This window comes from Mesoplodon mirus (assembly GCF_964341445.2).
Source record: "Mesoplodon mirus genome assembly, chromosome: 11".
In the NCBI taxonomy this organism is placed as follows: Eukaryota; Metazoa; Chordata; class Mammalia; order Artiodactyla; family Ziphiidae; genus Mesoplodon; species Mesoplodon mirus.
This window is the reverse complement of record NC_138987.1, coordinates 56,038,051-56,052,233: the sequence shown is the minus strand read 5'-3', so window position 1 is coordinate 56,052,233 and position 14,183 is coordinate 56,038,051. Positions and strand designations below refer to the sequence as shown.

Genomic DNA, 14,183 nt, shown 5'->3' with positions numbered 1-14,183 from the left:
ATGCTAATTAAGCTCTTACTGTGAGCAGTGCCTTTGCCAACAGGTATGGAATTGGACAGAGCTGTGGCCTGTGCAGAGCGAACGTAACCGCTGAGAGCTGGGGCTGCTGGACACTAAGGCAGGGCTACAGAGTGTGACACTGCTGACCAAGAACCCAAGGGGCAGAGAGGCCATCAGAGATGGGGTGGGGAGGGTTCCTTGAAGGAGGTGACGTCAGACCTGGGCCCTGATGGATGGGAGATTTTAAAAGACTGCAGTTAGGGGTCTGGGAGAAGGGGTTCCCTGTGGAAGCAACAGAGCAGGGAATCCTAGGGAGCCGAGAGTTGTTTAGCTGGACTTGAGCAAAGGATGTGTAAAGAGTGAGTGACAGAGAGCCGGGGATGGCGTCAGGGAAGCACCAGCAGGCCCGGCCGGAATGCCGGCAGAGGGGTTCAGACTTGTCTCTGGAGGCAGTGGGCAGGCAGAGGAGGCTATGAGCACAGAGACGCTTTAGACAAAGAAGAAAAAGATGCTTTAGGCTGCCTTGTGCACAGGAGATTGAAAAGCCACCCAGCCAGGTCAGAGAGACTGAAATACTGAGCAGTGTCCAGGCCAGAGGTGTGAGGATCATGGGCCTCAGGAGCGGCTGCAGCTGGCCAGGCTGGAGGGGAGGCAGAGACACCACAGAGACAGGATTTAACAGCCATGGAGAATGAGACGGGGACGGTTAAAGCTGACTTGTATCTAGTCGAGATGCCTAGCAGAAGGGGAATGAGAGAGAAGTGATCCATGATTAAGTACTACTTTTGTGGGAATTTCCTGGTGGTCCAGTGGTTAGGACTCTGCTCTTCCACTGCAGGGGGCGTAGGTTTGATCCCTGGTTGGGGAACTAAGATCCCACATGCTGTGTGGTGCAGCCGAAACAATACTGCTTTTGTAATCCTCAGAGCAGAGACTTCACATGAGGCCATTCAGGGGAGACAGAAGTGATAACTCCCACCATCTCTTTTCCAGGACCTGGTAACAAATGCCTCTTCCGTTAGTCTCAGCCAATCCTGTGGATGCTGGGTCACGGGTAGTCAGAACAAGAAGGGGCCTCGAGGCTCACCCTCTCTGTAATCAGGGAGGAGCCCCCTCAGAAAAGCAGAGGGTCCTGGAGGCTCGCCGGACACCTGGGTTAGGCCTGCCACTGCCTGCTGGCCCAGGAGCACTCCTCTTTCTCCAGATCTCCCTACCCTGTCCCACCTCCCGGCCACCTGGGCTTGCACTTCTTCAATCTACCTGTGCTGTGGTCTCCCGAGGCTCCTCTGACCAAGTGGTGAGAGCCACACCTTGGGCCGGGAGACGTCACCCAAGGAGCAGACTTGGAAGAATGTTTCCCTGCCCCTGGATGGGAAGCCATAGCCTCCTGTGGGAGTAGGGACCTGGGACGGACAGCACCTGTGCTAACCTCGCCTCTCCCCTGCAGATCCCACTCGCCCCACTCCAGCTGCCTTCAGAGCCACCAGCCTCCCCCTCCCTGAGCTCCGCTGAGGGACCGGCCACCTCGCTGCCTCTGGGGCGCTGTGCTGGGCAGAGAGAGGTAGGAGCGCTGGGCACTGTGGTCTGTGGCTCCGCTGGCTCCGGGCTCGTCAGCCGGTGCTCCATGGCTGTTTCCTAATGAGTCCCAGGGGAAGGGCTGCTTCCGGGCACACAGATTCTTGTCCAGGCTGGGTGTGAGCCCTCAGCTGTCAGCCTTGTACCAAGAAAAACAGATCCCCACCCCCAGCCACTGGTCTCACGAGCAAAGGCGTTATAGTACAGCAGTCAGACTCACAGTTAATACTTACTGAGCTCTTAGTCTGAGCCAGGCACTGTGCTGGACACCTGGATCTCATTTATCTTTTTTTTTTTTTTGGTAATTTTTGGCATAAATTTATAATCATACACATATTTATTTATCCCAGTCCAGAACTATTATTCATTCATTCTTTTGCATATCTGGTTTCATTCATCTTGTTTTGTGAGATTAATCATAATCACCATCCTATTTTACAGGTGATACAATGAAGCTTAGAGATTAAATAACTTGCTGAAAGTCATATAACTAGTTAAGCAGTGGATCTGGGTCTTGAACCCCTGCAATCTGGCTCCAGAGCCCATGTAGTTAACCACTGTACCAGATTAGACAGGGCCTAAGAAGGGGCCTGGGAGAAGCAGGAAAGGGTTTGCAATGGAGTCATTCCCAGTCTGCTTCTCCACGGGGATCGGCTCAGCAGGACAGCTGCCTGACCTGAGGAGGCCCGGGCTTGCCTGCAGCAACTGACTTAGGACTTGGCCACCACATCACATCCCTTTCTTGAGTCTGTGTTCTTTCTGGAGCCTGAGAAATGGACAGGCCTCCCTCCCCTGGGGCAAACATAGATACGAGGGTTGTAGGTGGTCAGCCCTGCTGACCCGCAAATACTGGTAGCGAGTGGTGCTGAGATAACCAGAAAGGGAGATGGGTGCCCACCCAACCCCAGATGTGCCAGGAAGGACAGTTGGGGTAACCCGGACTCAGAGACTCTTGAGGAAGCTTTCCAGCGTATCCCAGAAGCTATCAGTTCCTTTTTGGGGACACAGACCAGGCCAGCTCTGCTCCTGGCATACCCAGTGATGCCAGCTCGGGTGCCCAGCCTGCATACGGTCTCCTCCTCACGCCATTTCTCCCCCAAGGTGTGTTGGGAGCAGCAGCTGCGGCCAGGAGGCCCAGGACCCCCGGCCGCCCCACCCCCAGCGCTGGAGGCCCTATCCCCGTTCCTTCGAAAGAAAGCCCAGATCCTGGAGGTGCTGAGAGCCCTGGAAGAGACTGACCCCTTGCTTCTGTGCTCACCTGCCACCCCCTGGCCGCCTCCAGGCGAGGGTTCCGGCTCACCAGAGCCCATCAATGGCGAGCTATGTGGCCCACCTCAGCCTGAACCCTCTCCCTGGGCCCCCTACCTGCTACTAGGTCCTGGTAGCCTGGGAGGCCTGCTGCACTGGGAGCGCCTCTTAGGGGGCCCAGGGGAGGAAGAGAGTGCTGGGCAGCCCTGGGGCCCTAGTAGGGGCTCCCCACAGGCCCAGGGCACCGGTTCCGGGCCACCCTGCGTCCCAGGCAGCAGCTCCTCCTCCTCTTCTGATGAGGCAGGTGACCCCAACGAGGCACCCAGCCCTGACACCCTGCTTGGGGCCCTGGCCCGCAAACAGTTGAACCTGGGCCAGCTCCTTGAGGACACGGAGTCTTACCTACAGGCCTTCTTGGCCGGGGCTGCTTGCCCACTCGGCGGGGACCAGCCAGGTCCCAGGCAGCCATCCTCCCCAGACCAGGGGCCCCCGCAGCTGTCCAAGTCCAAAGGCCTCCCCAAATCAGCTTGGGGAGGGGGTACCCCGGAGGCCCACAGGCCGGGCTTTGGTGCTACCTCAGAGGGCCAGGGGCCCCTCCCCTTCCTCAGTGTGTTCATGGGTGCAGGGGACGCCCCCCTGGGCTCACGGTCTGGCCACCCCCACTCCTCATCTCAGGTGAAAAGCAAGCTCCAAATTGGCTCCCCTTCTCCCGGGGAAGCCCAAGGACCCCTTCTGCCCTCTCCAGCCAGAGGTCTCAAGTTTCTAAAGCTGCCTCCAGCCTCAGAGAAGGTACCCAGCCCAGGGGGCCCCCAGCTCAGCCCCCAGCTCCCCCGGAACTCCCGAATCCCCTGTCGGAACAGTGGCTCAGATGGCAGCCCTTCCCCGCTGCCGGCCCGCAGGGGTCTGGGCGGAGGAGAGCTGTCCCCAGAGGGGGTGCAGGGTCTGCCCACCAGCCCGTCACCCTGCCCGACAACCCCAGATTCTGCACAGCTCAGACCTCCCCAACCAGCTTTGTCCACTACGCTTTCCCCGGGACCAGTGGTGTCTCCTTGCTACGAGAACATTCTGGACCTTTCCCGGAGCACCTTTAGGGGGCCTTCCCCAGAGCCACCTCCATCCCCACTGCAGGTGCCCACCTACCCACAACTAACTCTGGAGGTGCCACGGGCCCCTGAGGTCCTCAGAAGCCCTGGAGTCCCCTCCAGCCCTTGCCACCCAGAATCCTGCCCCTATGAGAGTGCCCAGGAGAAGAGTTTGGACAAGGCAGGCTCGGAGTCTCCCCACCCTGGCCGCAGGACCCCCGGCAGCTCGTCCAAGAAACCTGGCCAGGGGCCGGGCCGGCGACCTGGGGATCCTGGCTACACACCTCTGCGGGACAGACTAGCAGCCCTGGGAAAACTGAAGACTGGCCCCGAGGGGCCCCAGGGCCCAGAAAAGAATGGGGTACCGGCTAGGCCTGGCCCTGAGAAGGCCCGGGGAGGAGGGAAGTCAGGGGAGAGCACTGGAGACACAGCGCCCTCTGCCTCCAGGCCCCCTGAGCAGCCAGAAGCCAAGGGAGCCCTGCGGGGGGCCATGGCCTTAGGCACAAGCAGCCTGAAGCAACAGGAATCTGGGCTCCTGGGGGACCCTGGGTCCCGAGTCTACTCTTCCCACTCCATGGGGGCCCGGGTGGACCTGGAGCCTGTCTCACCAAGGAGCTGCCTCACCAAAGTGGAGCTGGCCAAGAGCCGGCTGGCAGGGGCCCTGTGCCCCCAGGTACCCCGCACCCCTGCCAAAGTGCCAACCTCAACCCCCAGCCTCGGCAAGCCCAATAAGAGTCCCCATGGCAGCCCGACAAAGCTGCCTTCTAAGTCGCCCACCAAGGTGGTGCCCCGACCTGTGGCCCCACCAGCCACCAAGGAGCCCCCCAAGTCTGACAAGGGGAAGGGCCCACCCTGGGCAGACTGCGGCGGCACTACGGCCCAGCCCACACCCCCAGCATCTGGCCCTGCCGACCCAGGCCCAGGCCCTGAGGGGCGGGCCCCACACTCGGCCATTGAGGAGAAGGTGATGAAGGGCATCGAGGAGAACATGCTGCGACTCCAGGGCCAGGAGCGGGCCCCCGGCACCGAGGCCAAGCACCGCAACGCTAGCAGCATCGCCAGCTGGTTCGGCCTTAAGAAGAGCAAGCTGCCAGCGCTGAACCGCCGCACAGAGGCCGCCAAGGGCAAGGAAGGGGCTGGCGGGGGCTCCCCGCTCCGGAAGGAGGTCAAGATGGAAGCCCGGAAGCTGGAGGCCGAGAGCCTCAACATCTCCAAGCTGATGGCCAAGGCGGAAGACCTGCGCCGGGCACTGGAGGAGGAGAAGGCCTACCTGAGCAGCAGGGCCCGGCCACGGCCCGGGGGACCAGCGCCAGGGCCCAGTGCAGGCCTGGGGCAGGTGCAGGGCCAGCTGGCCGGCATGTACCAGGGTGCAGACACCTTCATGCAGCAGCTGCTTAACAGGTGAGAACCTGGGACCAGCTGGCAGGGGCTTGGTGGCTGGGGGCCCTTTTCTCTACATGGGCATCCCTGGGGTTGGGACTGCCTTTCCCAGGAACTGGGGCTTCCTAGAGGTCAAAGGGTGTAGGAGGTCAAATGAAATGGCACCAAAGCATCTTGAGGGTTAGTGGCCTGGCCCAGAGGAGAGACGGGCCTCGAACAAGGAGCCAGGGGTTTGTGCCCCAGCTCCCCTCCTCTCTGGCTGGCTGACATTCAACTTGCTGAGACCCAGTTTCTCATTTGAGAAGAGTTAACAGTCCACATTTTCTTGGATTGTCTTGAGTCAGATGAGGCAGCCTGTCTGAGGTGCAGCATGCAGTAGTTAAGGGAGTGCTAGTACCTAACTGGGCTGATGCAGGTCTTCTCCCTCCGGGGTTTTCTATCCTGTAGAAAAAGGAGGGCTCCCGTCCTATCTTGCCCTTTGGCACCTGCCACAGACCCAGCAAAGGGAACTGTGGTTTAGAGAAGGGGCTACCCCACCTTGGGGTTGCTGTTTCTGGTCCAGGTAAGGCAGAATGTCCTCAGGAATCGGGCTCCAGGTAGGGTGTGGTTTGGACAGCAAGTGCACTCAAAGTCAGCTGGGGTAGGCAGGGTGTGTCGCATGTGGACCAGGATGTGACCGTGTCCGCTCTCTACCGGCAGACATTATCGGAGAGGTCTCTAGGCTTGGCCCTGGGTAGCTTTGGGGGAGTTCTCCCATATTCCTGCCCCTGCTGATCCTCTGGAGTTTTCCCTGGGGTCTTGGCCTGTTCCTGGTGTCAGGAGAGGTTGATGTGGGAAGCCACCGTGATATGTCCTCTTCCGCAGGGTCAGGGGGCAGTGGGTGCCTCACTAGGCCCAGCACCATTGGAGGGAGGGAGGCCAGAATGTATGAGTGGGCCCGGGCCTCCCTCATGGCAATCTGCACTGCCGCCCCCAGGGTGGATGGCAAGGAGCTGCCCCCCAAGAGCTGGCGGGAGCCCAAACCTGAGTATGGCGATTTCCAGCCAGTGTCCTCTGACCCCAAGAACCCCTGGCCGGCCTGTGGGCCCCGAAATGGCCTGGTGGGCCCTCTTCAGGGCTGTGGGAAACCTCCTGGGAAGGTAAGTTCCTGAGGCGGGGGCTGGGTGGAGGGCCTGGGTCTGTGGCCCTGCCAGGTCTCTTACCGCCTGGAGGGCTCCCCTTCCCTGGGGCCTGGAAGCTGCTGGATGCCTTTCTGGTCTCCGAGGAGAATGGGGAGGGGAGAGGGCCTCCTGAGGGCTGGCAGGTTGCCAGGACTCTCAGACCCATACTCCAAGGGTCCTGATGGAGGGGATTAGGGTGGAGGAGGAATGGGCTCTGAGGTCTCCTGTACCCTGTACAGCCAAACAGCGAGCCGGGGAGGCGGGAAGAGATGCCCTCAGAGGACAGTCTGGCTGAGCCAGTGCCCACCTCACATTTCACAGGTCAGCAGGGTCAAGGGCCAAGGCTGGGACCTGCCCCTTACCCCCTGCTCGCTTTACTCCTTCCTGTCACCACAGCAGGTGCCAGGCCCTATAGCAACTTGGTGCCAAGCATCAGTGGGCACTGGGGCTGCACAGGAATAAATCCCTCCCTGCCTTATAGGGTACCTGCCCTGCCCTCTTCCCCAGGACTAGGGGAGGTGGGGCAGGGCAGGCAGGGATGACTGAGCCGGTGGGGCCAGGAGGGTCCCTGACCAAGGGTGGAACCTGGGCAGGGGCAGAAAGCCATAAGAAGGCAGAGGGGCTGAGCCGCCTGCAGCTTCACATCCCTGACTTCCCCTCCCCTCCCCAGCCTGTGGCTCTTTGACTCGAACTCTGGACAGTGGCATTGGGACCTTCCCGCCCCCAGACCATGGCAGCAGTGGGACCCCCAGTAAGAATCTTCCCAAGACCAAGCCACCACGGCTGGAGCCCCCGGCCGGGGTGCCCCCAGCTCGGCCCCCACCCCTTACCAAAGTCCCCCGCCGTGCCCACACACTGGAGCGTGAGGTGCCTGGCATAGAGGAGCTGCTGGTGAGCGGGCGGCACCCCAGCATGCCGGCCTTCCCCGCCCTGCTCACAGCTGCTCCGGGCCACCGGGGCCATCAGACCTGTCCCCACGGTGAGTGCCTGGGCAGGGGGGTGGGCCTCTCTGGGAGCTCCACCCACCACCCACCTTCCCCTTGTCCCCGGATAGATCCTTGTGAAGACCCAGGCCCTCCTGCTCCTGTCCAGCTGGCCAAGAACTGGACCTTCCCCAACGCGAGGGCAGCCAGCGGCTCCTCTGACCCTTTCCTATGCCCGCCCCGACAACTGGAGGGGCTGCCCAGGACCCCCATGGTGAGCATGGCCGAAGGGGAAAAGGGAACAGCACTGGAGGGCAGGAGGGAATGACATGGGGTGAGGTACAGCCCTGTCCGGGAGGAGGACTGAGTGGGCAGCACCCCACCCCCCATCCCCCGCCTTCTCACACCCCTCTTGGGGAAAGGGCTTCTCTCCCTTCCGGAACCTTGGTGGGACTGTAGGACTGTGCTCAGTCGCGCCTCCAGCGTGCTTCCTCTGCAGCGCGCTTCCTCTGCAGCGCCCCCGTCAGGTGGGCAGAGCCTCTCGGGAGGGGAGGGGTGAGAGGAGCTTCCTCCCGAGCCTTCCCTCCTTCCCCAGGCCCTGCCCGTGGACGTGGACGGAAAGCGGAGCCTGGAGCCCAGCCGCCCAGCTCCTGCCCCCCAGGGCCCAGCGTTTGGGGGTAGCCGCACCCCCAGCACATCGGACGTGGGCGAGGAAGGGAGAGTGGCCAGTGGGGGTCCCCCGGGGCTGGAGACCTCAGAGTCTCTCAGTGACTCACTCTATGACTCGCTGTCCTCCTGCGGGAGTCAGGGCTGAGCGATTGCAGCGGCCACGCCCCGCTCTGGCCTCGGAGACCATGGACTGGGCCGGCTCGCCTCACGCCCCGCCCCCTCGGGGCCCATGGGGCCCCTCCCTGAAGGGACCAAGGAGGTAGATGGACAAGAAGGTGAAGGGGGTCCCCGGCACACCCCACTGCCCACCGCTGCTGTGGAGGAGATGACCGCTCTCAGCTCAGGGAGAGACCCCACCCTTGGTCCCTTCTCTCACCCAGAGTAAGGCTCTTCCTCTGCGGGACTGGGGGTTCAAGGCCGCTGTGTCCCGGCCCCCAGCTCCCACTTCAGGCTGAGCCATCTTGTGGTGCTGGGCTTCCTGCCCACCAGCCGTGCCATCTCCACCCACCCTGGCAGCTCCCCTGCCTCAGAAGCCCCGTGCTGGTGGAGTTCAGGGGCGAGGGGTCAAGTTGCCTTCTCTCTGTCTGCCCTGGCCCTCCCCGCTGTCTGGATGGTGCTGCCCTCTCCTGCCCCATGTCTTTGGGGCCCATTTGTCTGTCTTTTTTGTGTTTTTTTTTGTTTGTTTTTTTTATATTAAAGCACCTGGCCCACTCTCCACCCACCCGCGCCCCCTCCCCCCATCCCCGCACTGCGGTTAATTTATCTGTTGTTAAAAACGCGGCTGCTCTGCTTCCAGCCTCTGCTTCTGCCGTATCCCTAATAAAACGTGGAGGCCCCTCCCTGCCCCTGACTCAGCTCATTCTGTGGGAGGACTCAGGGATGGACAGGCAGGTGGAGACTGCGTGGGCACCGGGGTGCAGGACTCCAGGCTCCCTTGTGAGGCAGCTCCCTCCACCAGGGCCACTGGCTGGAGTCACCCTAGAAGGTAACTAAGGGTTGGGGAAGTGGGGTCTGTTTAGACCTGGAATGGTGCCTGGGGGTGGGGAAATTCCCCTGGCCCAGGGCTTGGGCAGGGCAGAAGGCTGGGCTGCCCCTCAGAGAGAAGAAGATGGGGAGGGCGGCTATGGGCGTGCGCTCAAACCCTGGACATACCAGCTCAGGTGGGACGTGCAGACTCTGAGCTTCAGGGGCCCAGGGGTAGACAGAGTTAAGTGTCCACAGCCTCCCATTGTCGTGAAGTGAGGTGCAACTGGACCTCCAACTTGCTGCCTTCTAGTCTCTCCACGGACTTTGGGCTTTCCTCAGAGCTTCTTGCCCGTTTCTACCTCAGATTTCAGCCAGAAGTTCCCCTGGCTCTCAAATTCTCACTTTAGGATGGGGAGGCCAGGAATGAGGCTGTGTGGAAGGGTCTCCGTGTGACGTGAGAAGGCCATGGGGTGGGTGGTTGTCACCCTCCAGGCCTTGGATTTCCTGTTGGGTTGGACAGTGACCTGAAGGTGACCCAGGTGGCCCCAGCCCATCTCACATTGGCCAGTCAAATTGGGCCTAGGAAGGCCTCCTTCCGGACTCGTCCAGAGCACCCCCCCTGCCGTTGTCTGCACTCACTGCCTCCCCATGACGTACCGTCTGGAAGCCACCTGGGCATCATGCATGCTGAACACCCCTGGCCTTGTGGCTGGGACTCTGGACAGTTCATCATGGAGGTAGGGGCCCCTGTACTGAATACATGGTCTTTGTTGACATCACAGGCTTGCCAAGCTGAGGTCAGGGGTGCCTGGACAGGGAGTAGTGCTGGGCCTGTTCACAACTTGGTTATACCACTGGATGCTGTCCTGTGCTCTGCCCAGCCCAAGGAAGGTCAGGGGCGGGGAGGTTGTTAATGCCTCCCTTTATACTAGCTCCTTCCAGCAGTGGCTCTCCAGCCCTGAATGGTCCAGAGAGCAGTGAAAGAACTCCCCGTTAAATACCTACTGTATTGCCAGCCTCCTGATTCATTTCATAGATGAAGACATTGAAGCTCAAAAACATTCAATGGGGGAATTTCCTGGTGGTCCAGTGGTTAAGACTCTGTGCTCCCAGTGCAGGGGCATGGGTTCGATACCTGGTGGGGGAACTAAGATCCTGCATGCCACATGGCGCAGCCAAAAAAAAAAAAAAAAAAACATTCAGTGATTTTCCAAGGCTGAGAAGTGATGGAGCCTGGTGGGAGTGATTCTTTTTGGGTGTGTAACTTTGCTCTCTTCTGCCAGGACTTTAATCTCCTCCTCCCTTTTTGGCCTTGGATCACTTCTGAAGGGCAGGGCTGGAGAGCACTAGACTGGGCGTCAAGAGTCTGTCTTAGCCACTGAGTCTGGTTCTGTGGGGAAAGTTACATCCCTTCTGTGGGCCTTGGTTTTCCTTATCTATGGACGATTGGGAAATTGGACCAGACCAGCTTTCTCCTCAGCTCTCTGCTCTTCCCATCCCTCTCCCAACCTGGCCGTTCTCCCTCCTGTTTCCCTTAGTTGATGTCATCATTGAGGAAATTAACACGACTTAGAGAAGGGTCGCGTCAGACGTCTTGATTTTCTTCAAATGTCAGGATCGCATTTTCTTCTATCTTCTGCTTCCAGGTAGCTATCCCACTGTCCCTTCTGCTTTTAGGGGCTTAAGGATGGTATTCCCAAGCTGCTGATCTCTGCCTCTTGCCAGGCGGGCTCAAAGAAGTCTACCTCCTTCTCTTAACTTTTTATTTCTTGGTTTCTTAAGCCCTTTATTCTGTTTGAACCTGATGGATTACCTCATTTCCTTGTTAAAACAGAATTGTTCGCCTACAGGATATTTATCCTACTTCCTTTCCGGGAAGGAGCTTGGCATGGTGGGTTCAACTCTGGATTCCACCTCCTACAAGCTGAGACCAAGGATCCGTGCATGTTTCTGTCACCAGGGTCTGCTCAATCTGCTGCTGGGCTCTGTCCTGCAGTGTTTGCAAATGCAAGGTAGCCTCTTAGGCCCCAGGGCAGCGTGGGCCACCTGAGAAAAAGCTCACTGCCAGTCACCAGGGCAGAGTAGCATCAGCCACACCTGGTACCTGGAGCCAGCCCTTCCCTACCAACTCTTCCAAGGTGGGCAGCTCTCGTCCCTAGGTCCCCCAGTGTGCCACTAAGGGGTGCTGGGCCCAGACAAGCCACCCCTGGCGCACATGACTATGTGTGCCCTCCACACAAACAGAATATTCCATCTGAAATAATTCTGTGGCAGGGGACACACAGATGAGTTCAGGACACTCCCGGGAAACCAATTTCTCTTTGTACTTCAGGGAAGGGTTTGGCTAAAAGACCACTTGATCCTCACTATGGCAGGACACTTGGTATCTCAGTTTGCAACATCTGCTTGCAGGATTAAGGTGACCTCACTTTTTTCTCCATGAACAATGGGTGCATGTTTGCCTTACCATTGTGTATGACCCTTTCTGCTGGATTTCCCAAACAAAAGAAGCCCAAACTTCCAGACTCCCCTTCCTTGTCCCCCACAAATGGCATCAAGTCATCAGCAAAAGACTATAAAAAGGTTCCAGATTCCACCTTAACGGGTACCCTGTCTCTTGCAGGAAATGTCCCAAAATGTTAACAGGTTTTCTGTGGGTTGCCAGTGGTTTTTATTTTCTTCTTCACCCTCTTCTAGATTTTCTACAAATAGTGTTTTGTTTCCTTTATCAAAAAGTTTTTAAAGGAAACAATCATTCTCTGCAGCAAATTCTAGGTATATATCCCCTTCTATAGTCCTGGGTGAGTTAATTCAAGCATATGAGTAATTTTTTTTAAGACATGAATTTAAAGTAAGTATAGGTGAGCATTTCTTTGATCTTGGGGTAAGGAAGACCTTTTTTAAAAACCTTCTTTTGTAATTGTTAAAGACATAGATTATAAAAGTGCATGTTCATGGTTTAAAAAATAATTGAGATTGAATAGAATATTCATATAAGGAAGAGGAGTCTCTCATATTCCAACTCCCAGTCTTACTCCCCAGACATAACCCAAGTTGACTGGAATTCCTTTCAAATCACTTTTTTTTTTCCTTTGAGAATTATGTTTTATTCGGCAGACATTTTGAGGACTTCAAGCCCAGGAGACAGTCTCTCAGATAGCTCTAAGGGACAGCTCCCTCAAATTGCTTTTTAAATGCACACACATGCAAACACACAGAGTATGTTTATGTTGACCTTTTATTAGACAATGAGATTATTCTATAATTACTGATCTGCTTCTTTTAGCACTTACTAATGTATCTTGGAGATCTTTCCAAAGCCCATGAATATCCATTATCCTACACGGTCTTACATTGTATGGGTGTGCAATGTTTACGTGTTTTCCCATGACAAACAATGCTGCAATGAACGTTGCATATGTGTCTTTGGCCACTCTTGTGTATTTCCATAAGAAATTCCTATAAATGGAATTGCTGCCTTATAGAATATGCTTAATTTAAAAACTTTTACAGGTATTAACAAATTGCGCTTCGTCAACAATGTATAAGTGAGACTATCTTCTACATCATTGAGTAGTATCAAACTTTTTTTTTTTTAATTTATTTTTGCCTGTGTTGGGTCTTCATTTCTGTGTGAGGGCTTTCTCTAGTTGCAGCAAGTGGGGGCCACTCTTCAGCACAGTGCGCGGGCCTCTCACTATCACGGCCTCTCTTGTTGCAGAGCACAGGCTCCAGATGCGCAGGCTCAGTAGTTGTGGCTCACGGGCCTAGTTGCTCCACGGCATGTGGGATCTTCCCAGACCAGTACTCGAACCCGTGTCCCCTGCATTAGCAGGCAGATTCTCAACAACTGCTCCACCAGGGAAGCCCAGTATCAAACTTTTTATTCTTAGCCAATTTGGTAGGATTTAGTGATCATGTCTTGGAGTCTTGGAGCCCAGTGTAGGGACTTTGGCTTTTACTCGGAGTGAAATGGGGAGCAATTAGAGAGTGATAAGAATAAACCGTAGAGGGCAAGTATGGAAGCAGACCAGTAAGAAAGCCTCTTGGGCAATTCCAGTGAGAGATGGGGGCCTGTTCCACGGCAGAGGCACTATAAACAACAAGATTTGATAATGTAATTGATGTGGGGAAGAGAGGAGAGTCAAGGATAACTCTGACATACAGATGGCCAATAGGCACATGAAAAGATGCTCAACATCCCTAATTATTAGAGAAATGCAAATCAAAACTACATTGAGGGGGGCTTCCCTGGTGGTGTGGTGGTTAAGAATCCGCCTGCCAATGCAGGGGATACGGGTTCGAGCCCTGGTCCAGGAAGATCCCACATGCTACAGAGCAACGAAGAGTAGCTCCCGCTCGCCACAACCATAGAAGGCCTGCGCGCAACAATGAAGACCCAAAGCAGCCAAAAATAAATGAATAAACAAATAAATAAATTTTTTTTAAAAAAAGGATAACTAAGGTTTTTGGAGCAATTGGTAGGAAGAAGTTGCCATTAACTGATATGGAAAAGACTGTGGATAGAGCAGACTTGAGGGAGGGAAGCTCAGGAGTTAAGTACTGGATGTGTTAAGTTTGAGATGTCTATTGGACAATATCCAATGGAAAATGTGGAGTAAGCAGTGGGTTATAGAAGTCTAGAGTTCAGAAAAGAAGCCTGGGCTGGAGATATAAATTGGTAAGTCATCAGCATATGGATGTTATTTAAAACCAGGGGACTGTATGAGATCACCAAGAGAGTCAGAAGAGGAAAGGTCTGAGTCCTAAGCCCTGGGATACTCCATCTCTTTAGAGGTCAGAGGAAATAAAGCAGAAAGAGCACAGAACATAGTGGGAAGGTACTTTGAAACTATGTAAATATTTCACTTTCATCAAACTTTCTATTTATGCATTTATTTATATCAGTATGGACTCATGGTATCCTATTTTATTCAATGGTTTATAATCCATTACTACCATTATCTACTTCAGTGCTCAAATTGTCCATGATTTGGCCAGTAGGATCCCTTTAAAACTGGCTTTTGTTTTGTTTTGTCTTTTGACAAATCTCCGTCATTCTTTTTGAGTACATACTTTCTTGTGTAACATGTTCAAGATTCATCTTCCCAAACCCAGCCCTGAAATCAGCCATTTTTCCAAAGAGCCCTGGTTTCTTTCAGTGGGGAACAATCTCTAGA

General features: G+C 56.0%; 1 protein-coding gene across 10 annotated transcripts in view; it reads left to right on the top strand.

Moving 5' to 3' along the window:
- The window catches only part of NCKAP5L (NCK associated protein 5 like), a 48,333-nt gene extending 39,452 nt beyond the window's left edge, over nucleotides 1-8,881 (top strand). For 6 of the 10 annotated variants that reach the window (XM_082635404.1, XM_082635399.1, XM_082635398.1 and 3 more), the window contains exons 7-13: nucleotides 1,448-1,561; nucleotides 2,677-5,306; nucleotides 6,262-6,424; nucleotides 6,685-6,766; nucleotides 7,116-7,424; nucleotides 7,500-7,642; nucleotides 7,964-8,881. In XM_082635404.1, coding sequence (XP_082491530.1) covers nucleotides 1,448-1,561; nucleotides 2,677-5,306; nucleotides 6,262-6,424; nucleotides 6,685-6,766; nucleotides 7,116-7,424; nucleotides 7,500-7,642; nucleotides 7,964-8,182 — 3,660 coding nt within the window. In that variant the 3' untranslated portion in view covers nucleotides 8,183-8,881. Of the gene's footprint in view, nucleotides 1-1,447; nucleotides 1,562-2,676; nucleotides 5,307-6,261; nucleotides 6,425-6,684; nucleotides 6,767-7,115; nucleotides 7,643-7,963 lie in introns of those variants that run through there. The other 4 variants (XM_082635395.1, XM_082635400.1, XM_082635403.1 and 1 more) reach the window with 4 other exon arrangements.
- The last annotated feature ends 5,302 nt before the right edge of the window (nucleotides 8,882-14,183 follow it).